General features: G+C 39.5%; 3 protein-coding genes across 3 annotated transcripts; all 3 read left to right on the forward strand.

The window, feature by feature from the left end:
* Positions 1 to 1,496: 1,496 nt before the first annotated feature.
* LOC129777383 (uncharacterized) lies at positions 1,497 to 2,793 on the forward strand. Its single transcript, XM_055783625.1, has 2 exons — positions 1,497 to 1,667; positions 1,730 to 2,793. Exons 1-2 carry the CDS (start codon positions 1,619 to 1,621, stop codon positions 2,140 to 2,142), a joined length of 462 nt encoding a protein of 153 aa, XP_055639600.1. The 5' UTR covers positions 1,497 to 1,618; the 3' UTR covers positions 2,143 to 2,793.
* A 6,483-nt stretch (positions 2,794 to 9,276) lies between these two features.
* LOC129777787 (uncharacterized) lies at positions 9,277 to 10,146 on the forward strand. Its single transcript, XM_055784271.1, has 2 exons — positions 9,277 to 9,623; positions 9,687 to 10,146. The coding sequence occupies exons 1-2, from the start codon at positions 9,575 to 9,577 to the stop codon at positions 10,097 to 10,099; spliced, it is 462 nt and encodes a 153-aa protein (XP_055640246.1). The 5' UTR covers positions 9,277 to 9,574; the 3' UTR covers positions 10,100 to 10,146.
* A 5,819-nt stretch (positions 10,147 to 15,965) lies between these two features.
* LOC129774390 (putative gustatory receptor 28b) lies at positions 15,966 to 17,332 on the forward strand. Its single transcript, XM_055778123.1, has 4 exons — positions 15,966 to 16,940; positions 16,998 to 17,066; positions 17,118 to 17,207; positions 17,273 to 17,332. Exons 1-4 carry the CDS (start codon positions 15,966 to 15,968, stop codon positions 17,330 to 17,332), a joined length of 1,194 nt encoding a protein of 397 aa, XP_055634098.1.
* The last annotated feature ends 9,015 nt before the right edge of the window (positions 17,333 to 26,347 follow it).

The raw sequence follows: 26,347 nt of genomic DNA on the forward strand, positions 1-26,347 counted from the left end.
TGGCCGATTTAAATCTAAACACCGTCGAAAGTTGGGTTCAGCGTCTGGACTTCTACAAGCGTGCCCATGGTGGCCATGCAAAAAAAAATCGATTTCCATACATAATGGCATCAAATGTACTTTCACATGAATAAAAAGTTTCATTGATATCCAAAACTTTTGTAGCGATCATATTGAAAAACCCGATATTTGCGACTGACCTAATGAGAAAAATTGTACCATTTTCAATTTATATGATGAAAATCATTTGCTATTTTTAACAACAATACATTATTATTTCTACAATATTCTTCAAAAAACTGGAATTGTAGCGGTATGTGGATGCAGGAATTGGGCATATTCCTTAGGATTCATCTAACTCCAAACTTGTCAACATTAAAAGTACGGGGCACCACTCACTGCAGTAACCTTGGAGTCATCATCGTCATCGAATGATTGCTGGAAGCAAATCGAATGTCCCCAAAAATTTTCCCCCCAATCTTCGCCAGACAGCGAAAACAAACATGATTGGCAGTGGCGCCGCGTAACTCCGCGCGCTTCGTTTCACTTCTCTCTTGGATGTCACTAACGTTCCAGTGGAACTTTTTGCCTTCTCAACATAGCATTACTTGCGTCATTTTCAATAGTAGTACTTGGTTGAGATTTCTAATGCCGAATAACACGCCTTGAATGTACTCTGGAGGGGCATGACCACAGCCAGTGCAATCCGGAAGAATTTTTTGATCGAACCTCAACTTCCGGCATGATAGTGTGGGACGCTAACCACTCGGCCACGGGAGCACGGGAACTTCGTTTCACTTACCTTGTTTATAAACAGATTGGGCGAAAAACCGCTACCGCAATACGCAATACCTAGATCCGAGCAAAATGGTGTGCGTATGATCTGGGCGAGTGTACGCTGCAGCCAGTGATGTAATTCGAATCTCGTGATTGTATTTTAGCAACCATGCTGAAGTATCCCCCCTTCGGCCGGAGAAATCTGGTGAGTCATTCCATAGTAGGAAGTTTTGATTTCGCCGGTTATTGTGGTATGAGTTTGGTTCTCAGCGTGACTTTATCACTGAAGAAGAAAGGTATTTGAATCGGGATTCCGGAGTATTTCGGAGACCTAATCGGGAATAATGTATGTTCTTTTCGGCAAAAAGCAGGTGAAGCAAATCCTGAAGTTCCCCAACCCTATCAAGTAGACTCACGTGCGGAACGTGATAACTTAACCCACAAGAAATCTTCTACCCAGCTAATCGCCGTCCTTTCAGCGCTTCACATGTAACGAATGTTTTCAGAAGTCATACTGCTGTCATAATCTCGATGTCTTAGGACCCAAGAAATTATTCTAAACAGTCTTGGTGGACAAACAAGTCTCAGTCCCACCGAAGGTGAATTAATTTTTGTATTTTTCCCCCGATGTCTTATTTTAATATTCCAAAGTAAGCAAATGCGCATAACAGTCTTTATATCGGGCAATATAATGAAACGCTGTGCGAACGGTGTGAGCAAGGAAAGCAAATCGAAACAGCTTCGCTTCACCCGGTCTGAGGCGGGTTACTCGTGATCCAGCCAGTGACTAGTGAAGGTGTGTCCTTTTCCGTGCTCTTCGTTCCAACGCAATAGTGAAAAAATGAAACTCTTTGTAGTAGGAGTTATCCTAACCACAGTTAGCTTCCAAGGTGAGATTGTGGTTTCGAAATGACTATACACTCAAAAAATGAATATATTTCGATGAATCTAGCAATCAATGCCCTGAACTGCATGCAAGGCATCGAGATCAGAAAAGGTGAAAACAATGAGATGCAAAAAAGCGATAAACCACTGGAAATCACGGAGTGTGGTGTTACCAGTGCTGTGGCATCAACGGCGTTGCTGTTCACTGTCAAGCCGAGCTCTATGAGCATTCCCTCCGGAGACTACAAATGCTACCACCTGAAGTACGAGGAAAAAAACAGTGACACCTCGACAATCATCAAGGGTTGTATCTACAATTCCCTGAACGTCTGTGATGGCAAGTTCTCGTCGAGCAACACCAAAGAATCCTTCTGCAGCCAGTGTGATATGGATGGTTGCAACACGGGCGGACGATTCGCCTTCGATTTTAAACTTCTAGGTCTAACCCTGTCCGCACTGATGGCGTATTTGCTGAAGTAAAAGGATGCTGCGCGTTCTGTACGTGTTCTAACTTATTTCATCATTACCTCATCGAATACGCTTCAGTGTATGTGTGCGTTTTAATTTGCCTTTTTTTCACTGATCAGAAGTGGATGATTCTATTTGCAAGACTCTCATCCCAACCGTAACGATATACGCTCCTTCTAGAGAAGCTGAAGCTTTAATAGTAGTAAGTGAGAGTGAAACAAGTGCTTTACCCAGACAAAACTATCTCGCAAAACACAAACGGTGGAGAGGAGATGAATAACAAAAATCGATAGGCGCCGCTCGAAAACACATTTTCAAGGCCCTTTCCTTCGAACGTCGGCGCCAGACATGATTCATCCCTCCTCCCGAAGCAACTCAGGAGCAGCGATATACATAAGCAAAATGAAATGATTTACTACTAAATCACATATAACTCACCAAGCCAAAGAATCCGAAAAACACGGCCATGTTCCTAGTTTACTCATTGAACTCCACCGCTTAATTAGCATGTAATCATAATTAAAACCGGTAAAGGTACATAGTACATAGAAGAAAACATTGATTGTGCCGATTTTGTTAACTAAGGCTTTCCAAGAAACAATGGTGGTAATAAAAATAATCGATCTGACGGGCAATCATGACGAAGAATGAGAAAGTAAATTATAATTCCGGACGACACTCCCTGAACGAACCCCCGTGCCTCATAATGTTTCCTCGTATGATGTCATACTTTGGCTCAACTGGGACAGGGTTGGAACATTCGCCGTTTACACGCTGCTGACTTGGGGCACTGGAATATAATACGCCTTTGGACTTCGCCGGGCAAACATTGACCAATAAGAGAATACAACCATTATTCGAACAACCAAGTCTTTCAGGGTTCTCAAAAGGAACACTTATAGTAGGGTGAGAAAAATCGTCGCAAAGCTACGCACGCGAAATTCAAATTAGAAGCTTAGGATATTGAGTGGGAATACAATCGTCATTTGTATGAATCAATATTAAACACCGAACACTGATTGACACAGTTGAGTTGTATGGAATAGTGACGTATTACATTTTCGTTTGATGACTCGAGCAATCTCTCAAAGTAAAATTTATTTCTACGAAAAACGATGTCAACGATAATGGTTAACCGCGCCAAACTTTGTTGTCTATTTTATAAACAGTTCAGTCGATTTATTAACTGTTTTATTTAGTTTGACCTGATTGTATGTTCGTATCTTTCTATGTTTGTCTGTAGCGTTGTCCCACATCAATAGAAATTTGACCTTTCTATTGGCTGATTGACTTGAAATTTGGAACTCATCTTTATCTCTGCATCTCTTTGTGATGTTGCCTATCCGTTTCCACTGTGAGTAGGGAGTTGCTGATATAACATATTCAATGGATATCGCTATTCGTGAGATTGATGCAAGCTAAGACGCCCAAGTTTTGTTCTCTTAATGTTCCACATAATCTGACAATACACCCAAAATATGCTCGTGTCGATTGGCGCAAACGATTATTTGAAAACCCAAAATGAGGAGCTTCAAAAGAAGTGTATAAAAGTGGGACAGTCCTGTTTTTTTCTCAGGAACTAATCCGTACGTACAACAATCAATTCAGACTTTCTCTGGGTATTCAGTTAAAAACTTCGTCGGATCTCTTTTCATCAAGAAAACACCGTTCAATACGGTAGCAAAATAGAAACGGGATCGGCCAGAGCGAGCATGAATGGCCCATCGAGCAATCATGATAGATATAGTTTTTTGGGATTTCAATGTATTAATCTCAAAGCAATGTTTGAGCTATGGAAACAAATTTTTGAATACGCATTTAACAAACATCACTCATAGACCTTTCATCATTCGAATGATATTAGGCTGTCAAAAAAGTCCTGCGGTATTTCCGCGAGGTGTCGTTGTAAGCGCGTAGTCTAGTTGTATTCATTGTATCGAGTCATACTATAGCTTGTTGGAAAGGTATTTTTGCGCGCTATAATATAGTCCTTGACAGTGTATTGTTTGATTAAGTCGTTCGTGAGTTATAATGTCGCAAATATGAGAAAATCCGACATATTTTACAGTACTACTATGACAAAGGCAAAAATGCATCTCAAGCTGCCAATAAAATTTGTGCAGTTTATGGACCCGATACAGTTTCCATTTCCACCGTACAACGATGGTTTCAACGTTTTCGTTCTGGTGTAGAGGTCGTCGAAGATGCGCCACGCTCCGGAAGGCCTGTCGTCGAAAATTGCGACAAAGTCGCTGAATTAGCCGAGAAAGACCGGCATGGTAGCAGCCGCAGCATCGGCCAAGAGCTGGGGATAAGTCATCAAACCGTTATTAACCATTTGAAGAAGCTTGGATTCACAAAGAAGCTCTATGTATGAGTGCCACACACGTTAACGCAAAAAAACATCTTTGACCGTATTGACCGCATGTGAATCGCTGCTGAATCGCAACAAAATCGACCCGTTTCTGAAGCGGATGGTGACTGGCGATGAAAAGTGGTTCACTTACGACAACGTGAAGCGCAAACGGTCGTGGTCGAAGCCCGCTGAAGCGGCTCAGACGGTGGCCAAGCCCTCATTAACGGCCAGGAAAGTTCTGCTGTGTGGCTGGTGGGATTGTCAAGGAATAATCTATTATGAGCTGCTTCCCTATGGCCAAACGCTCAATTCGGACCTGTACTGCCAACAACTGGACCGCTTGAAGGTAGCACTCATGAAGAAGAGGCCATCTTTGATAAACAGAGGCCGCATTGTCTTCCATCAGGACAACGCCAGGCCACACTCTTCTTTGGTGACGCGCCAGAAGCTCCGGGAACTCGGATGGAAGGTTCTTTTGCATCCGCCGTATAGTCCGGACCTTGCACCAAGTGACTACCACCTGTTTTTATCCATGGCGAAAGAGCTAGGTAGTCAGAAGTTAGCCACAAAAGAGGCCTGTGAAAATTGGCTATCCGAGTTTTTTGCCAATAAGGAAGCGAGCTTCTACGAGGGTCACTATTTATATTTCGGGAATTGGCAACATTGATGTCATGTGAGTCCATCTGACGGTTCCATCGTAAAGTTTGACATTTTTGACGATATACGTACTCAGAACATGTTGTCATACGGACGCTATTTGTTTATTTTATATTTAGTTGAAAGTTTGGTCTCGGCAAAAAAATGGAACTGAATCGTGAACATTTTCGTGCGACGATTTTTTACGACTTTCGACGTGGATTATCACAACAAGAGTGCGTCAATCAACTTAATTTGACTTTTGGCGATGAAGCTCCATCAAAAACCACTGTGTATCGCTGGTATAGTGAATTCAATCGTGGTCGTAGTTCGCTGTCCGACGAGTTTCGTGAAGGTCGTCCAAAATCGACTGTAGTGCCAGAAAACATCGATGCTGTGCACGAAATGATTAAGCAAGATCGTCATGTAACCTATTGTGAGATTGAGGCATCCCTAAGCATTAGTTCCACCAGCATATATGCGATTTTACATGAACACTTAGTTGTGCGAAAATTATGTTCACGTTGGATCCCACATCCCTTTCTCGCACGGTGGCCTTTCTCGCAATTGACAAACACTCGGCTACATGCGATTATATACTCTTTGCTCCAGTACCATTATTCCACATCTCAAAACTAAATCATTCTATCCTCGGTAACAATGACAATACTTGCAATAGAGTGCCACAAATTACGGATTTAACGAATCCGTTTCCAGTATGTGTCGTGTGTTTAACCGATGTAGATCCTGTTTCGATTGTCATCTATCTCGTTCGTCCCTTAAAGCTCTGTTTTCTGTAGTCCTCACATAGAAAAATAAGTTTTTGAATTTTTTGTAGATTAGTAGTTAAGTTTCGTTCATTAGGGCATGTAAAGCCTGTTGACGTTTTGTGAATAAATGCAAATGCTAGACAGCAGCTGATGTTGAGCACAGTAAGACTATGACGCAGCAGTTCATGAGGGAATTATCTGCCGCGCAAGTCAGAATTTCTCGTCCATTCTCTCAATCAGGTGTTGACTATTTCAGTCCCATTTTTATTCGTCCCGCCCCACGACGTCCAGGTCAGAAGCTGTGTAGAAGCGTAGCTGTGTTTGTTTACCTTTGTACAAAAGCCGTTCATATTGAACTAGTCACGAACTTATCGACAGATCGATTTATACAAGTTTGGAGACATTTTGTGGGATGGAAAATGTGACGCTTGCCTAGTTATTTTGTAGCTTTTAGTACATTGTTATGTTCAATCACAATTAAACCGTTTAACTTAACAAGTTTTTTTACTTATTTTATTTGGTTTTATTCATTTTATTCATGATTTGCTGGGATCTACTATTCAAGCCCTTTCATTTGATACTCATATTGATCGGGCTTTGAGAAAATATGTAGCCCGCCATTTGGTAGTGGCAGCCATCTTGGATTTACATTTTTCATAAATAACTGTGTTCTACTAGTTTTCATTTGATACCCATATTAACGAGGTTCTGACATAATATGTAGTCCAAAATTTGGTAGTGGCAGCCATCTTGGATTTGCATTTTTCATAAATAACCGTGTTCTACTAGTCAAGCCCTTTCATTTGATACCCATACTAATGAGGTTTTGAAAAAATATGTAGTCCGCCATTTTGTATTGGCAGTCATCTTGGATTTACATTTTTCATAAATAACCGTATTCTAATAGTCAAGCCCTTTCATTTGATATCCATATTAATGATGTTTTGAGAAAATATATAGTCCGCCATTTCGTAGTGACAGCCATCTTGGGTTTATATTTTTCATAAATAACTGTGTTCTACTAGTGAAGCCCTTTCATTTGATATCCATATTAATCAGGTTTTGAGAAAATATATAGTCCGCCATTTTGTAGTGGCAGCCATCTTGGATTTGTATTTTTCATAAATAACAGCCATTCTGGATTTGCATTTTTCATAAATGACTGTGTTCTACTAGTCAAGCACTTTCATTTGATACCCATATTAATGGGGTTTTGGAAAAACCATATCGATGAGATTTTGTGAAAATATGTGATCCGCTATCTTGAATTTTCAAAATCATGAAATACGCAGTTTTATAATGACTATAGAGATAAAGGTGTGTTCCAAATTTCAGATCAATCGGTCAACAGAAAAGGGGTCAAATTTTTATTAATGTCGGTCAGCGCTACAGACAAGCACGTTACAAACATACAAACATACAAACATACAAACATACAAACATACAAACATACAAACATACAAACATACAAACATACAAACATACAAACATACAAACATACAAACATACAAACATACAAACATACAAACATACAAACATACAAACATACAAACATACAAACATACAAACATACAAACATACAAACATACAAACATACAAACATACAAACATACAAACATACAAACATACAAACATACAAACATACAAACATACAAACATACAAACATACAAACATACAAACATACAAACATACAAACATACAAACATACAAACATACAAACATACAAACATACAAACATACAAACATACAAACATACAAACATACAAACATACAAACATACAAACATACAAACATACAAACATACAAACATACAAACATACAAACATACAAACATACAAACATACAAACATACAAACATACAAACATACAAACATACAAACATACAAACATACAAACATACAAACATACAAACATACAAACATACAAACATACAAACATACAAACATACAAACATACAAACATACAAACATACAAACATACAAACATACAAACATACAAACATACAAACATACAAACATACAAACATACAAACATACAAACATACAAACATACAAACATACAAACATACAGACATACAAACATACAAACATACAAACATACAAACATACAAACATACAAACATACAAACATACAAACATACAAACATACAAACATACAAACATACAAACATACAAACATACAAACATACAAACATACAAACATACAAACATACAAACATACAAACATACAAACATACAAACATACAAACATACAAACATACAAACATACAAACATACAAACATACAAACATACAAACATACAAACATACAAACATACAAACATACAAACATACAAACATACAAACATACAAACATACAAACATACAAACATACAAACATACAAACATACAAACATACAAACATACAAACATACAAACATACAAACATACAAACATACAAACATACAAACATACAAACATACAAACATACAAACATACAAACATACAAACATACAAACATACAAACATACAAACATACAAACATACAAACATACAAACATACAAACATACAAACATACAAACATACAAACATACAAACATACAAACATACAAACATACAAACATACAAACATACAAACATACAAACATACAAACATACAAACATACAAACATACAAACATACAAACATACAAACATACAAACATACAAACATACAAACATACAAACATACAAACATACAAACATACAAACATACATATTACAGGGCAAGCTAAATAAAACCGTTTGAAAAAAGGGATATTGGACAGTAATCGGACTGAAGCCAAAGTTAAAAACGCTAAATGCCGTTCAAATATTTTTTTTTGTATTAAATATCGTTTGCATTCAGTATCATTGTAAAATTAAATTAAAGTCCATTGTCATTCGAATTATTATACGTGTTGTGAATTTTATTTTTGACAACAATCCTAATCGAGTGTTGGGATTTCCGCTATTCAACCGCATCGAAGGATTTCGAAGAGATATTCCCCAACAGATACATTTACATACTGATTAGAAACGATGAGTCGGAAAACTAACATATGAGTTTATTTAGCAATTACTGGAGTGCAGCTGTTATTATTCTTTATGGGCACGTACGAATGGTTCATCAGCTCATTCCGCACGAATGCAGATGCCCCTGTTCGATGAGAATGTCCATTCAGAAAATATCGTTTGTATGAATGACTCTTCACAATGAGGAATGTCAATACAAATATAATGTTGTATAAGGTTGGTTACCATTAAGTCATCACCGCACATGTTACGATCACACATTTGACATTTCGATTATCGCCAGCAGCGGCTCCAAGGTTCCATGCGAGAAAGCATAATTGAAATGCAAAAATTTAGAACCAACAATAAATAATCGAAGAGTAAAATACGCGCCCGTAAAGAATATATGTTTGTTGCGTCTGCTGCAAAGCACCAAACATCAACACATCGTATCAACATCGTTAGCTTCAACATAAGTATGGTTGACTCATAAATTCGTACGATCAAGTATGACGCAAGCATAGTGTGAACAGGTGTGAGTGGGAAAGCAACCGAAGCCTACAACAGATACGCTTCGCTCGATCACAGGGGAAGCATTCGTGAACCGACCAGCAACAAGTGAAGGTGTTTTTTGTGAACCTTGTCTGCGAACTCAACGCTAAACAGTCAAAATGAAATTAATTGCGATAGGAGTGATTCTTGCAACCATTGGCTTCAACGGTTCGTTGATACATTTTTAATGGGCAGTATTTCGAAATAATCATTACATTTCACCACCTGCAGCAATCAATGCGCTAAAGTGTATGCAAGGTATTGAAGTGAGCAAAGGCGATAACAATGAGGTGCAAAAGAGCGATAACCCGCTGGAAATTACGGAATGCGGAGCTACGGCAGCTGTGTCCTCGACAGCATTGCTGTTCGCTGTCAAGCCCAGCATAATCAGTTTTCCCTCCGGAGACTACAAATGCTATCATCTGAAGTACGAGGAGAAGAATAGCGACACCTCGACGATCATCAAGGGTTGTATCTACAATTCCCTGAATGTCTGCGATGGGAAGTACTCATCGAGCAACACCAAAGAATCCTTCTGCAGCCAGTGTGATATGGATGGTTGCAACTCGGGCGAACGGTTCGCTTTCGATTTCAAACTTTTGGGCCTAACATTGGTCGCTCTCGTAGCATATTTGGTGAAATAAACAGTGCGTTGTTATGAGTATGAATCATAAGTGTTCACATCAGATAAGTCTTGCTTGAAGTTTTTTTTTGTTGAACTAGTCACAACCTTCGCTTGTTGTAAAAAAAAAATCCATAGCAATGAATCTACTATTGATCGTCAATTTAAACTTTTGTTTATTGGTGTATTTGTTCAGCAATGACAAAGGGAAAGGATACCCATTTGCTCTTCACAATTTGCCGAGAAACTGACTCGCGAATAATTTTCCGAGCACATTTAATGCATTGTAGAAAACGGATTTCATCTGTCCGTAATGACAAATCAAAATCAAATGTAACTCATATTTTCCGAAGAATAAAACATACACATTTTTTATAAATTCTCGAATTTCGATACAGGTTTGGGCATCAACCTATAGTATTAGATTCTCTGAGAAATGATGTTAAACTTCCTTATGAAATTATATATCTAGTATAAGGTCTTTCCTTTCTCCCTATTTCCACTAAATGAATAAATTCTAACTCAGCACTAACTCTCTTCAGAGCGATGTTCTCATAATTGGGTGAAACCTGCGTGCTGCTACGAATATTGTTTAATCTTCCTGGAATCTCATTTTGTCCATTAGATCTATTCACTCAGAGATTCGTCGAAATTGCAACAAACAAACACCAAAGTCATCATAGAAAAAATCTCACTATTGTTCCTCTTTTCTCTTACACAAATTTCCGTGAGAAAAAATCCAGTCGTCGAAAATTCCAGTCGTCGAAACACTTTTTCAGGAATCGCCTTAGATATCGTAGCGATTTCGTTTGATACGCTATCAAAACGAGTCCCACGAAGCGGTAGTTTGAGTTTCAGAAATAGGAAAAAGTTACTGAAAAATTTCAATTACTTAAATCATATGAAACAAATTAATATAATTTCATCTCATTTCATTTTGATTATTCAGCGAGAAGATTTAAAGTTACAAATTCCCGGTATATATTTGACAGAATGTATTGTGACAGGGATAATTTTATCCACAATCCGCAGAAATCAACGAAGGAAGTTTATCTTGCAGTTTATTTCAGTTAACGGAAGAAACAAATAGGGAAACTGCCGTCAACAGCTATTGACGCGTCACCACTGTTAAATAGCAAACCTACCTCAGTATCCATATGCGATGAAGAAAACCAATATTTTTCTGACCTTCTCCGTGAATCACGTGGATGAGGTTTTGAAAATTAGATAGGTTCGGTCTGGAAAAAATGGAGACCGGAGGGGGGGGAGGTCTATTCTGGATTCGATTTACGGATGTTTGAATCAAAGTTGAGTGTTGGAACAATTTGGTGATTAATTAAGGTATATTAGAAAATATTAGTTTATTTTTTTATTTTTTGGTTGCCAATATAGTGATTATTATGCTGTAGACAGCAGGGCGTAGATGCTCTCACTAAAACTGGTGGTACCGTTTCAGAACAGTCTTAAATTCCGAACACGTCATTTTTAAATGTCAATTTACTAAACTTTAATGTTATAAATAATTGAATAATAAAAATCCTGACATTCTTTGTGGTATAGGCTTCATTTTAACATCAAAAGTGCATTGTCCTTTTGGAAGCAAACGAGCATAAACATTCGACAACAGTGCATTCGTTTGAAACATTATTACACCTGCAGCTCACACATATAAGCATGATACATTTCTTGAAAGTGATAAAAAGTTATGAGGTGAAATGAGTTTTGCGATGTTTTGATCTATTTTTTTCAAATTTGGGGATGACGATTCACTCACCTAAAATAACTGGAATGTTCGAAACTACACCGTCAAGGAAACCTTCATTCTATAGTAGATGATAATGCGTATTCGTTTTTGTGAAAAAGTTTAAAGAGTTTTTGTGAAAAAGTTTAAAAATTCGATTAGTTCAAAAATTGCTTGTGGGGCAAAGGTGCGCAGTGGCTGTGAGGCAAAGGTCGCACCAGAATTTTGCTCTCAAAAAAATTATGAAATTTTTCAACCAAGTTTTTAACTGGATCCGCAAGAGGAAAACTGATTCGAAGAAATGCACACCAGAAATGCTGTCGGGCCGACAGAGGCTTCGGGAGGGAGTCTCGAAGCGTCGGATTGCGGCAGACCTCGGTATTTCAGAATCTGCTCTGAGGAAGAGACTCATCAGTAAGTGATTTATGATTTGAATCTTCTTTTATTGACATTTATACTTCTGCTGGTATGTGCCAGTGAGCACCTAGGGCGGTTCAGACAAGTATTTACGAGTGAGCAGTCTGAGGATCTGGCGGACCACTGCAGGGCACTGGACAAAGCTTTCTATGGTAAGACTCTCAAAGATTTACGGTGTCTGGCGTTTGATTTTGATCAACAACCTCCAGCACGAATTCAACCAAGTTGCAAAACTGGCGGGAAAGGAGTGGGCTTATAGCTCCATGAGGAATCATCGTCTGTCTCTTCGAACCCCAAAACAGCGCTCCAAGCCAAAGCGTCGGAATCCTCAAAACCGAAATCCAAGATGAGGAAGAAAAATAAACAATTGCTTAAAAATAATTCAAAATGAATTTCAAATAAAAATTGTTTTTATTTTCACCATGCATTCAATCCAAGGTTTCGTTCATGTTTATGTTTTCACAATGAACTTCAAACAAATATTGTTTTTTTTCAACAATGAGTTTCAAATAATTTAAGTAAAGGTTACTATGTATTCATAAACTTGATCTATGAAAATAAAAATGATTTGGTGTCTGTTCCTCACGATTTAACTCAAGAACGGAGCAGCGGATTTAAACAATCAGTATCTGGATTGACGCGTCTTAGTCTACATCAGGTTTATATGTCAAAAAAGAAGTCATATACCACGAGTATAGATTACGTACATAAAAATAATTTCTGAAGGTACTTGAGTGTTCGAAATGATTTATATCAATATATGAATTGTAGTTGGGACGAAATTTACCAGGTCAGCTAGTTTGTTAATAAAAACGAATTCTGTTTCAAATGTTGGACATTTTCAGGTATCTTATATTGTCAGTCTCCAACCTCCCAAAAATTTACACGTGGTATGTTCGACCATAACACCCACTCATCTGCACCCATAAAACATCATATAGCACCCCCCCCCCTCCTCCCCACTGAATGGTGCCTACACACTCTAGTAATGATACGTCTCCCTCTGGTAATGATAAAGCATATATTTTTGGTACAAGTTACCTCAGAAGTACAATTCAATAAGTGCGCACTTTGGCCTCGAACGATGCGCACCTTTGCCCCCACTATGGGACAAAAGTACGCATTTATCATTTTGTATTAAAATAGATTTTTGTTCAACTACAAACAAAACTCGAGAAATTATTGTACTACGTTTCGAAGGTAATATATATAGTTACAATTTGGTCAGCAAACTGAATACAAAATTGTAATTGAGCAGACACTCCTGCCCCTTCTCGCTATACAAATGAAACTAAAATTTCTGCATAACTCAAGAACTAATCAAGCAAATGATATTTCGGTATATGGAGATTGTAGGGGGCAATACACGTTTCTATGGTGGTTTGACACTCCTTCCCCCCCGTAAGGGGGGGGGGGTTTGCGTTACTCGAGAATCGATCACGCAGACGAAACCAAATTTTGGATGTGAGGGTTTTTGGGTACGAGAAATTTTTCTATGAGACTTCTTATTAATGTGACTTATTTTCTCGAGAAGACTTTTCTGCCCTCCCAGCTCCCCGGACCTTAATCCCCTCGACTTTTGTTTATGGTCGTACAGGGTCTCTCAGATTACACGACCACGCAAAAAAAAATCAAATAGCTCCCTATAAAAAATTTTTGCTCCGTCGATGGTAACACTGCATTCCCCATTTTTTTTGTCAAAAATCGACACTCTGGTACTTAGCCTTGTTTCGAAATACGAGGAAAAACGTATGGTTTAAGATGCCAAAAAAACCTAGATTTTTCATGCGGAACTTCCTGCGAAATGTTTATTTGCGCGATGAAATACCCTATGTAAAATATTAGCTCAATCAGATTTCATTTACTGGTGCCGCAGACAAAATTTGAGTTTCTTGAAAACCGGAAAATCACCCAATGGGAGAATACATGAAATCGGGATTTTCAAAGAAAATTTGCCTATTTTCAAAGTGTGGCCTATGAAAGCGCTTACAAACATTTATTTTCACATGGTCCTGGATCATTTTCTATTTTTGTTCCAGAAATAGACTTCGCTTTAGGACCAATCAGTATTTCTATTTCCAATTGTAGAAAAGTGCAGCTGAAGCGTATCGAATGCTTGTGGAAGTTTATGGTGATTCTGCTTCATCGGGTAAATTTTGTCGGGAATGGTTCGGACGATTTAAAAGTGGTGATTTTAGTGTTAAAGACAAAAAGCTTCCGGGTCAACCGGGAAGAATTAGAAGCATTACTCGATCAAGATTTGCGTCAAACGCAAACAGAGATTACAGAATCATCGGTAATAACTCGACAAGCTGTTTCTGAACGGCTCAAAGTCGTAGGATACATCCGAAAGCAAGGAAGTTATGTTCCATACGAATTGAAAGCGAGCGATGTCGAACAGCGATTTTTCATGTTCGAAATACTGTTTGGACGACATAAAATAAAGTCGTTTTTGCTTCAATCGTTACTGCGGATGGAAAGTCGCTTTACTACGACAACTCAAAACGCAAAAGATCACCTGGCCAACAAGGAACATCAACGCCGAAACCGAATATCGACGATGCCAAAATAATGCTCTGTATTTGATGGGATCAAAAGGGTGTGATCCACTATGAGCTGCTAAAACCTCGTCAAAAGATCCGTGCAGACTACAGGTAACAATTGATCCGTTTAAAGTAAGATATTGCCGAAAAACATCGAGATTATGCGACCGTCTAGACCGACGAGCTCCATCATGACAACGCTCGACTCCATGTTGCTGTTCGAGTTAAAAACTATTTGGACAATACCGGATGGAAAATTCTGGTTCACGTGCCTCATAGCCCAGATCTTACCTCTTCTGACTACCATTTGTTAGATCGTTGCATAACGCTTTGAGTGGAATAGGATTTACTTCAGAACAGGGTCTCAAAAATCGGCTGGATTCATTTTGGCTTCGGAAGATAAACGATTCTTTTGCGACGGAATCCGTGAATTGCCTGAATGATGAGAAAAAGTAGTGGCAAGCGATATCCAATATTTTGAATAATGTACTAATGCATTTCATTATTCAAATAAATGTGTTTTCGTGCAAAAAGACCGAAATGATTTAAGTTGTACGCCTAATATGTTGAATGTTGAAATTAAAATGTGAAAAGCCTATCCGAGTACTTATTTTGTTTTTAAATTTCAGATAGATTCGAAAATTAGAAAGATTTCTTATTTTTATTAACTAAAAAATGTACATGTTATTTAAAATGAATTGCAAAGTTTCCTTCAGGATAGAATAATACCAATATTAGTGAAAATTTTGCCTATTGTGCTGGAAAGGGTAAAACATACTGTGTTTTAAAGTTTGTATAGCGAAACAGTCACTAACACAGCTGGAATTCAGAGAATGCAAATCTCTATGAACGTAATACTCGACCCTTGAATAAAACTTAATTAATCTAATTAAACTAGATACAATTTAACATCAGTATTAATAAATTTACGACATCCTACAGCTAAAGAGAGGGAGCAGATGAATTTACAAATTGTATCATGGCATTACTAATGGCTGTCAATGACCATCAATATTGCCACATTAACTACATGCTGCCATCGTTACTGCACATGAATATTAGAACAATATCGATTTTCCTACGCATATTAATAACGAATCGAACTCAATCAAATCGGCTACCAAAAGACAGTCGCCAAACCGCTGCATCGTTAACCATTTGTTTATCTTCCCACCAGAAATAGGACCATGTCCTTGGCTGTGATAACCTTTCATTCCCTTATTCGCATTCTTCGATTGCTCGGACTATTTCCCTATTGCTTCAACCATTCCGAGCGGCGTTTCTATCGGTCAGACATCGCCATTGTCTACTCCATGCTGTACATCGCAGTATACGCCTTTGTTTTCGGTCGATACTTCCTAGAAACGTTCTTTTTTGAAACATCCACCGGTCAACAGAACAACCAGCTTCTGTTGGGGGCCTCCTTTTGTTGCGCCTACACCGCTGTGATCGTCACCTGTTTGACAGGGCTTCTTCGGAGGAGTAGCATTTGCCAACTACTCAATCACTACGTCCGTCTATGGTATCGACTTCGGGGCGATGTTCGGGAATGCTTCGATGGCAAGTTACTGTCGCGCTTCCTTTTCAAAGCGATCTTCATCGATGGTGTCGTCCTCGCTGGAGTTGTTGTCATGAAAATGCCTCAGTTCTTCCAAGCCGGTGCCCTCGCATCGATAGGAGATGCGTTGTATGAAGTGTTTGATTTCGGTATAAGTGCCGCATTGACCAATTTGTTTGTAGCGGCCGGATACTTGGGGGCACATGTCTATCGGTTGATAAACCGAAGAATCAGTAAAATAAACTGGCAATTGAAACAGTTCGAGCGGAATCGTCACTATTGGAGTGTAAATCCCAAAAAGCAGTGCAATCTTCACGACGAAATGATCGCAGAACTTCGCCAGCTAGCTTGTTGGCATGGAGAACTTTCACGCATAGTGCATGGCTACTGTCAGATGTACGACATCTCGCTGTTGTTGATAATCATCAAAGATTTTATGATTATCATAACGGGATTATTTGGAATGTACCGGGCGCTGATGGCGCAGTTCAATGGGAATACAAACGTGTCTCTTGATTCGTACGGATTTTTGGTGTCGTTGTCAGTGTTCTCACTTTGTCAGTTTTACTATCTGGTGGAAAGTTTTACGCAGTTCACGGAAAGAGTAAATGGTCAGCCCGTTGGATGCATTTTGGTAACTAAATCAGCTTTTCAATTTTAGGCAGAGAAAACGGGCTCTATACTGGATGATTTTTCGAGAAGGGAGACACACGAACGATTGGATCAGATGGTATAATTGCTTTACTTGTGGGCGGTGTTGAGTACGTATTTTTCGTTTCAGATTGAGGTGTTCAGCTTGGAATTACTTCATCGAGACAATAGAATTCAGAACTGCGGCATGTTTACTATTGATTTCTCGTTGTTGTATGTAGTAAGCATCTGAAAGATGAATACCTAGAATGTAATTTAGTAATAATCAATTCTTTTGATTTCCAGGCCTTGGCAACCATGACGAGCTATCTCATTGTGGTGATTCAGTTACGAATGACAACATGATTTGTTTAATTTTTTTGTAAATTAAAGAAACAATCGCAATTTCGCGTGAAAAAATTAAACTTACCCAGATTTAATTTTAATATTGCTATTTTCTATGTTATTTTTTCTCGAAGACTCCGGGTACTTGTATGCAGAGTTGCCACACGTACAGATTTATATGAAATGGTACAGATTTTTTCGTTATTTTTGGATTTAACCCATTAACGACCAAGCTGTAAAAATTATTTTTTTGACGAAAGTCATTGATGTAATTTGGATTATTGATGGTAAAGAAACCCCAATGTTCAAGAATTATTTTTTCCCATTTTCCATTTTCCGGGAAATGACTGTTCGATAAATCGAACATTGGCCGAAACCCGCACTTTTTTTTTGCAAGCACAAACATACCGCGAACTGAAAATCAGTTCAATTAGCAAATATACGGTATTCACAAATGCATCAAATTTATATTCACGAACGAACAAGCACATTCAGCTCGCGCAGTCCGAAGACATCGGTCGCAAATTTGTTCGCGTCTATTATAGAGTGGAGATTATACCGTTATCAGTTCGTGGCTGGTGAAGTTATTTCGCCCTAACGGGGTTCTCTTTATTGCGCGAGTGAGGAGAGCAGCAATCACTACCAGCGTGAGGAAGAAGTCCTCCACGGCGGACGCGGTGCGTGTGCCGTATCATCGCTGTGTGTGCTTTAGCATCGTCATCGATTCCATCATCGTGTTTTGGTGCGATATACCGTTGCATCTGTGCCGAGCGATTGCCACGCGGTTCGATTGGGACACCGTTTCAATTCATTCGCATTGGTGTGCGATTTAGGTATAATATATATTAGGTTTAGAAATATAAAAAAAAATAAAAATTATATTATTTTATAACTGCCGTAATGGCAGAATGTCATGTTGACATGGAGATTGAAACTACTGTTTCCTCCTCACTAGCTACAACGGGGGCTGGGAAGTCGCTTAAACGCGTTCCCCCCTCAGAAGATGTCTCTTCAGAGAAAGAGGTAATCTACCTTAACAAGCCCCCCTCAAGAAAATTGGCAAACTTTTCCTCCTCGCCCCCTCAATCTCCCGCTCCCGCTTCCGCTCTACTACCGAACTTGCCTCCCAGCCCTACTGATCCCGCTCCCGTTCAACAATCGACCTCGTCCTCCCCCTCAGTTGTTTCCTCTCCTCGTGTCAAGGTCTATCCAGACGATGCACTTGGAGCTGGTCCATGGGTTGTTTTTTTCCGGCCTAAACCAAAAGGAAAGTCAATTAATGTCATTCAGGTTTCGAAAGATCTGGCAAGATTATATTCCTCCGTGGTCGAAATCTCTAAGGTTAGACCGAACAAACTGCGTGTTGTCGTGAGTGATCGGAAACACGCGAATGCAATTGTGATCGACGAGAGATTCTCCCTAGAGTATCGCGTCTACGTGCCCTCCCATGACGTAGAAATCTCGGGGGTGGTAACTGAAACTGGTCTGACGTGCGAAATGATAAAAGAAGGAGTTGGTAAATTTAAAAGACTCCCGTTGGTGGGTGTTAAAATTTTGGACAGCCGCCAACTAGGAAAAGTATCCCAGGAAGAGGGAAAAACTAAATTCACGCCGTCAGACTCGTTTCGAGTAACTTTTGCTGGTTCCGCTCTCCCTGACTACGTCATGGTGGGCAAATTGAGATTGCCTGTGCGACTCTTCGTGCCAAAGCCCATGACTTGCCAAAAATGCAAGTCAGTTGGTCACACTTCAGATTATTGTGCCAACAAGGAGCGCTGTGCCACTTGCGGAGAGCAACATGAGGGGAAATCCTGCAGTGCGACTGAGCATAAATGTCCATATTGTGGGGGATCCCCACACGAGCTCTCAGTTTGTGAAACTTACAAGAGTCGCTGGGAGAAACAGAAGCGCTCTTTGAAGGAACGCTCGAAACGCACTTTTGCGGATATTTTGAAGGGCGCTTCTCCACGGGCCCAACAACAACAACCAATCAACACACAAAATGCCTTCGCCACGTTGCCCGTTGACGAAATGGAAGCGGACACAGCTAACGGGGGTACACCGTTCATTTTCCAAGGGAATCCCCGGCGCAAAAATGTGACCACTCCCAAAGTTCAAAGACAAGCCCCTCCGGTTATACCCCCTGTTAGCATGCCTAAAAAATCGAGTGCAGCGGACAAGCAAAATCAGGTTCCTCCTGGATTCCGTGGGAATAATTCACCTTCGAATGGCCCAGCACTCGAGGGGACATCAAAAACCCCAACTGTCCCTGTTTTTCCGTCCAGTTCAACTTCCCAATCGGGATTTATAAAGTTGTCTGACCTTTTGGACCAAATCTTCAAGTGTTTTAATGTTTCCGACTCCATCAGAACCATTGTCATTTCAATGCTTCCAGTATTAAAGACAATTTTGCAACAATTGATGCAAACATGGCCCCTCCTTGCAATGATTATCTCTCTTGATGTCTAATTTAAATAGAGAGGTCGGAGATATCACTGTTTTACAGTGGAATTGTCGTAGTCTTATCCCTAAATTGGATACATTCAAATTTTTAATTCATAACTTCAATTGTGATGTTTTTGCTCTGTCCGAAACTTGGCTTTCTTCGCGAGATGATCTCTCTTTCCACGATTTTAATATCATACGCTTGGACCGTGATGACAGATACGGAGGGGTGCTATTGGGTATCAATAAGTGCCACTCATTTTTTCGAATTGACCTTCCACCTATTGGAGGGATCGAAGCTGTTGCTTGTCATGCAAACATCAGAGGCAAAGACCTCTGTATTGTCAGCTTGTATTGGCCTCCGAGAGCTGCGGTTAGCCGCAATCAACTTGTTGACATGTGCTCACTCCTTCCTGAGCCACGATTGATCTTGGGAGACTTCAACTCTCACGGAACTGCCTGGGGGGAACAGTACGACGACAATCGTTCATTGTTGATATATGACCTTTGTAACAGCTTCAATATGACCGTTTTGAACACTGGGGAAACAACACGTGTACCTAAACCTCCTGCTAACCCAAGTGCTCTTGACCTCTCGCTTTGCTCGAATTCACTATCGTTAGATTGCAAGTGGAATGTAATCCAGGACCCCAACGGTAGTGATCACTTGCCAATCAAAATTTCCATCACCACTGGGTCGAATTCTTCTGAATCTATAAATTTGGCATATGACCTCACAAGACACATTGACTGGAAAAAATATGCGGACGCGATTACTCTAGCCATCAATTCCAGAGATGGTTTACCTCCATTGGAGGAGTATAACTTCCTTTCTCGTTTGATATATGACAGCGCGGTTCGCGCTCAAACGAAACCCATCCCAGGTTCCACTATTCGTCGAAGGCCTCCCAATCCATGGTGGGATAGCCAATGTTCCAAGCTTTATCAGGATAAATCGAACGCATTTAAAGCTTTTCGGAAACGTGGAACCATTGAGAATTTTCAAACGTATTTGGACCTTGAAAATCAATTTAAAAACTTGATCAAAGGGAAAAAACGTGCTTATTGGCGAAATTTCGTGGGAGGTTTGTCACGAGAAACGTCAATGAAAAAATTATGGAAAGTGGCTCGAAACATGAGAAATCGCTCTTCATCGAATGAAAGCGAAGAATATTCACATCGATGGATTTTTAATTTTGCACGGAAGGTTTGTCCCGATTCCGCTCCTGTGCAAAAAATTGTTCGAGATATACCACAAGATAGGTGCGATCTTGATTCCGAGTTTTCGATGGTAGAATTCTCTCTTGCTCTCCTTTCTTGTAACAATTCTGCTCCAGGAACGGATAGAATTGAGGTCAACTTGTTGAAAAACCTCCCTGATGTGGCGAAACATCGCTTGTTGAATTTATTCAATCGGGTTAGCTATTCAAAAAACCCGGAAAACCCGCGTCCGACTTCAATTCGTACCGCCCAATAGCAATGCTGTCTTGTATACGGAAATTGTTGGAGAAAATAATCTTGTTTCGCCTTGATCAATGGGTTGAAACGAATGGCCTCCTCTCAGATACACAATATGGGTTCCGCAGGGGCAAGGGGACGAATGATTGTCTTGCGTTGCTTTCTTCAGAAATTCAAATGGCTTACGCCGAAAAAAAACAAATGGCTTCAGTATTCTTGGACATAAAGGGGGCCTTTGATTCAGTTTCAATAGAGGTTTTGTCAGACAAATTACACTCTCGGGGTCTGCCGCCTCTGTTGAATAATATGTTATATAACTTGCTTTGTGAGAAACATTTGAACTTTTCTCACGGAGATTCGGCAGTAAGTCGGGTCTCTTACATGGGCCTCCCCCAGGGCTCATGTTTAAGCCCCCTTTTGTACAACTTCTATGTAAGCGACATCGACAATTGCCTTACACAAAATTGCAGCCTAAGACAACTTGCAGATGATGGAGTGGTGTCTGTCGTAGGATCAAACGAATCCGACCTGCAAGGACCCTTACAAGATACTTTGAACAATTTTTCAACCTGGGCCATTGGGCTAGGGATCGAATTCTCCACGGAGAAAACAGAGATGGTGGTTTTTTCTAGGAAGCATAGACCAGCAAAACCAAAGCTTCAACTTTTGGGTAAACCGATCACTCATGCTATGTCATTCAAGTATCTTGGGGTCTGGTTCGACTCCAAATGTACTTGGGGGGCCCATATTAGGTATCTGAGTAAAAAATGCCAACAAAGAATAAACTTTCTCCGTACAATTACCGGCACCTGGTGGGGAGCCCACCCAGAAGATCTTATAATGTTGTATCGAACAACTATTCTCTCAGTGATGGAGTATGGCAGTTTCTGTTTTCAATCAGCTGCCAAAACACACCTCATTAAACTCGAGCGAATTCAGTATCTTTGTCTCCGTATTGCGTTGGGATGTATGCCCTCAACGCATACCATGAGTCTCGAGGTTTTGGCAGGCGTACTCCCACTAAAAGATCGCTTCAATTTATTATCTCTTCGGTTCCTCATCCGGTGTAAGGTTATGAACCCATTGGTGATCGGAAATTTTGAGCAGCTTATCGAGCTAAATTTTCATTCAGGATTCATGAGCTCATATCATGAATTCATCTCCATGCAGGTTGATCCTTCTTCGTATACTCCCAACCGTGTTTGTTTTCCTGACTACATCAATTCCTCTGTACATTTTGATCTGTTCATGAAGGAGAAAATCCATGGAATTCCAGATTATCATCGATCGGGGATCGTTCCTACGATCTTCAATGCAAAGTATGGGCGTGTCAATTGTGATAATATGTACTTTACTGATGGGTCCTCTATGAATGAGTCCACAGGATTTGGAGTGTTCAACGAAATTTTTAGCACCTCCCACAGTCTTCAGAATCCTTGCTCTGTGTATATTGCTGAATTGGCAGCAATACATTGGGCGCTGGACAGCGTCGCCTCACGACCTGTTGAACACTATTACGTTGTAACGGATAGTCTGAGCTCTGTCGAAGCTATCCGTTCAGTGAGGCCGGAAAAGCACTCGCCGTACTTCCTTGAGAGAATACGAGAAAATTTGAGTGCTTTAACCAGACGCTGTTATGTCATTACCTTTGTCTGGGTCCCTTCACATTGCTCAATTCCGGGTAATGAGAGGGCTGACTCATTGGCAAAGGTAGGTGCAATTGAAGGCGATATTTATCAGCGTCAAATCGCTTTCAATGAATTTTATTCTTTAGTCCGTAAAAATACCATCGCTAACTGGCAACGTAAATGGAACGAAGATGAATTGGGCCGGTGGTTTCACTCGATTATCCCTAAGGTTAGTCTCAAACCATGGTTCAAAAGTCTGGACTTGAGTCGGGACTTTATTCGCACCTTCTCCCGACTCATGTCCAATCACTGTTCGTTAGACGCGCTACTCTTTCGTTTTAATCTTGCCGATGGCAATATCTGTGCTTGTGGCCAAGGTTACCACGACATCGAACACGTTGTTTGGTCGTGCGAGGAGTATCTTGTTGCCAGATCGAATTTAGAAAACTCTCTTCGGGCTAGAGGAAGGCAGCCCAATGTGCCGGTGAGAGATGTGTTGGCTCGGTTCGACCTTGATTACATGTCCCAAATATATGTCTTCCTAAAAGCTATCGATCTTCGTGTGTGATTGTCCTTATATCCTTATTTTTTCCTTTTCCGAAAAATCAAATCCCTTCTTACTAACAATAGAATAAGGTAAAATGTAAATACATGTTAGATATAAGATAGGCTTAAGAATTGAGTATGATGAATGTGAGTGCGAATGTGAGTGTGAACATTGTCAACATATCCTTATATCCCATCCTTTTCCTGAAACAAAATGTCACCCTTCTAAACTCGAGCAAGCCGCGAGTAATCGGTTCTCTACTTCATTAACATTAGCATTAATAAAAAATGTTTATATATACTTGTAACTATACAGATAGGAGTTTGGCTCCTTTAAACTTATGTAACTGAGCCTGTAAAAATAAACGATTTAATAAAAAAAAAAACGAACAAGCACAGGAGGATAGAGGTCTCTAAGTATAAACCTAAGTTAATCCACCTAAGAAGAGATGTGACATTTCTTATTTAATGTAATTTAAACTTATTACCGGCAGGCATTTGCTGTTGTTTTAATTGTTGGCCGTGGACAAATGTCTATGCTTAAGAATTATTTCTTTCTAAGTATCCATTTCCCGAAAAAAACATTTACCAATACCTGCAAAGTACCAAAATGATGCGAAAAAACAATGGAATTGAGGATTGGGTGGTTATTATTCGGTCCGGCGAAAGAATATTCACACTAGCAATCTCATTAAAATCCTCGTTATACGTACTGATCAATTCCTCCAGCTCCTTACACACGAAATTACATAAGGTTATTACGGACAAAAAATCATACAGATTTTCAATAATATTTACTGAATTAATTGATATTTGCAAACATTCACAAATGAGAATGGAAAAACAAATGAAAAAACTTCCGTCTTCCGAAATAAATGAACCAAAACGCGCTGCAGAGGTTAGATGTGTTGGTATTAATTCATCAGAAAAAAATGTTCTTTATGGCCAACGTTCGATTTTTCGAACACTCAATTTTCCCGGTTGTTATTTTCCTGTATGAGGCTCAATCAAACGATTTTTGCCCCATATTGCAATGTATGTTCTTTTATAAAAGTAGTACATTAGAAAAGTTCACATAATTTTGTATTTTATTGGGTTTATTAGTTGAAATTAAAAACACGTTCTAAGCATACTTGCTTTAAATCGAATTTTTTGCTCAATAAAGTTATACAAAACTGAGTGAACTTGATAGTAAGTGGTAGCTAAGTGGTAGCTTTTGGTGCAAAAACAAAAACATTACATTACATTAGACATGAAAAATTATCAAAGTTGCTATTCGAACGCTTGGCCTGAAATGGGTTGAAGGGTACAGGTTTTCGTCACAAAGTACAGATTGGTACAGATTTTTTCCATGTGTGAAATTTCTTACATTTGAACACAGCAACATTAAGGTACATCGACTTTTACACCGCAGTATCGCTTGGTGCTGCTGATAATAAAATCATTTACAATAATTGATCAGTTTCATAAGAACGAAATTCCTTACAAATGTAAATGTAGGTATTTGTAGTATATAAATGAGTATTTTTTCATGCTAATAAATTAGTTTCTTCTCTACAACGAATATTTTCGATGGTACAGATTTTTGGAAAGAACAGTACAGATGAGAAAATTTTTTAACTCCTCTGATACAGATTAAAAGGTGGCAACACTGCTTGTATGTACTAAAATGCAGTGCGCTCGATCTGAAATTAGAGTATCCTGATCCTAACGGTTCCAGAAAACCTTGTACGACTGCTCCAAAACCCAAGAAGTTCCATCACATAACTATTTGACTAATCGTAATAATTAGTGATTGTGTATCGGCAATCCTCAGACCTTCGTCTTAACCGCTGATCTTCATTATAACATTTTATGAGAATTGTAGATCGTACTCGAAAAAAAATGTAACAGACAAAAATGATCACCAAAACTCCATTTTAGGTCGGATATTTTTGAAGCTCTCAGGGAATAAATAAACACATATTAGCTATGTTTTTGCAAAGTTGGTTTATTCGACCTGCTCTCCTAGGCTAAATATCCGCAACTTGGAATTAAAGCTGTGCAACACTTGCGCCTTTCTTTACGCACTTTCATCCACTGGTCGTTTTTTGAAGACCTCCCCTGTCCTCCTCAGCTTGCCTTTCTCAATCGCCCAGAATTTTTCTACTGGGCGAAGTTCTCTCGAACGTACGAACGTAATGTACGTCTCGTCGTCCATCACGATACATTTCGGCTACACCAACCACTCGCGGTATAGCTTCCGGTTGGTTTGATGTATTCAGGTGGCGTTTGGAACAGGCCTCAGCCTTCATGACGCGCCATACTAAGTGATCCAGCAGATTAAGATCGGAGCTACCACAACCACTTCTTACTTAAAATCCCGATGTAGACCTCCTAGTTTACTTTTTCACCTTCTGGAATTAACATCGGGTACATTCCAAAGGTGACATCGTAAACTGTTTGGCATCGTAAGCCAACGATAACCCTCGTAATCCGAGCTGACCTCGAACGACCTGTGGTCACCTTCGCGGATAGTTTTTTTTTCTTTTCTCCGTTCAAGACTCTTCTCACGGTCCACCGGGACATTCCCATGACGATTGAAATGTATTTTTGCGACATTTGCGCACTGGACAAATCACGAATACGACAAATCAACCTGTTCACGAATCAAAACGGTGCTTCATTACCGGTAGTAACGGTACGCAATATAAACCAAATTGGCACCCATGCTTGGGGAAAGCTTAATGGAAAACTTCATGTTTTGCGGAATTGTGAAGTATAGTTCTATATTCAAACAAGAAAGTAGAAGGCTGAATATGCCAAACTAAATATTTTTGCGTAATATGTAGTCGAAAAACTGGACTGTATGTTGGGAACTGTTTCGAGAGATATCACATGGAAGTGAATTATAAAATACTAGCTGACGCTTGTTGTTCTGCCTTGAAAATTATTTGGTGAAAAATACGCGTTTGCCGTT

This window comes from Toxorhynchites rutilus, chromosome 3 (assembly GCF_029784135.1).
Source record: "Toxorhynchites rutilus septentrionalis strain SRP chromosome 3, ASM2978413v1, whole genome shotgun sequence".
NCBI lineage: Eukaryota > Metazoa > Arthropoda > Insecta > Diptera > Culicidae > Toxorhynchites > Toxorhynchites rutilus.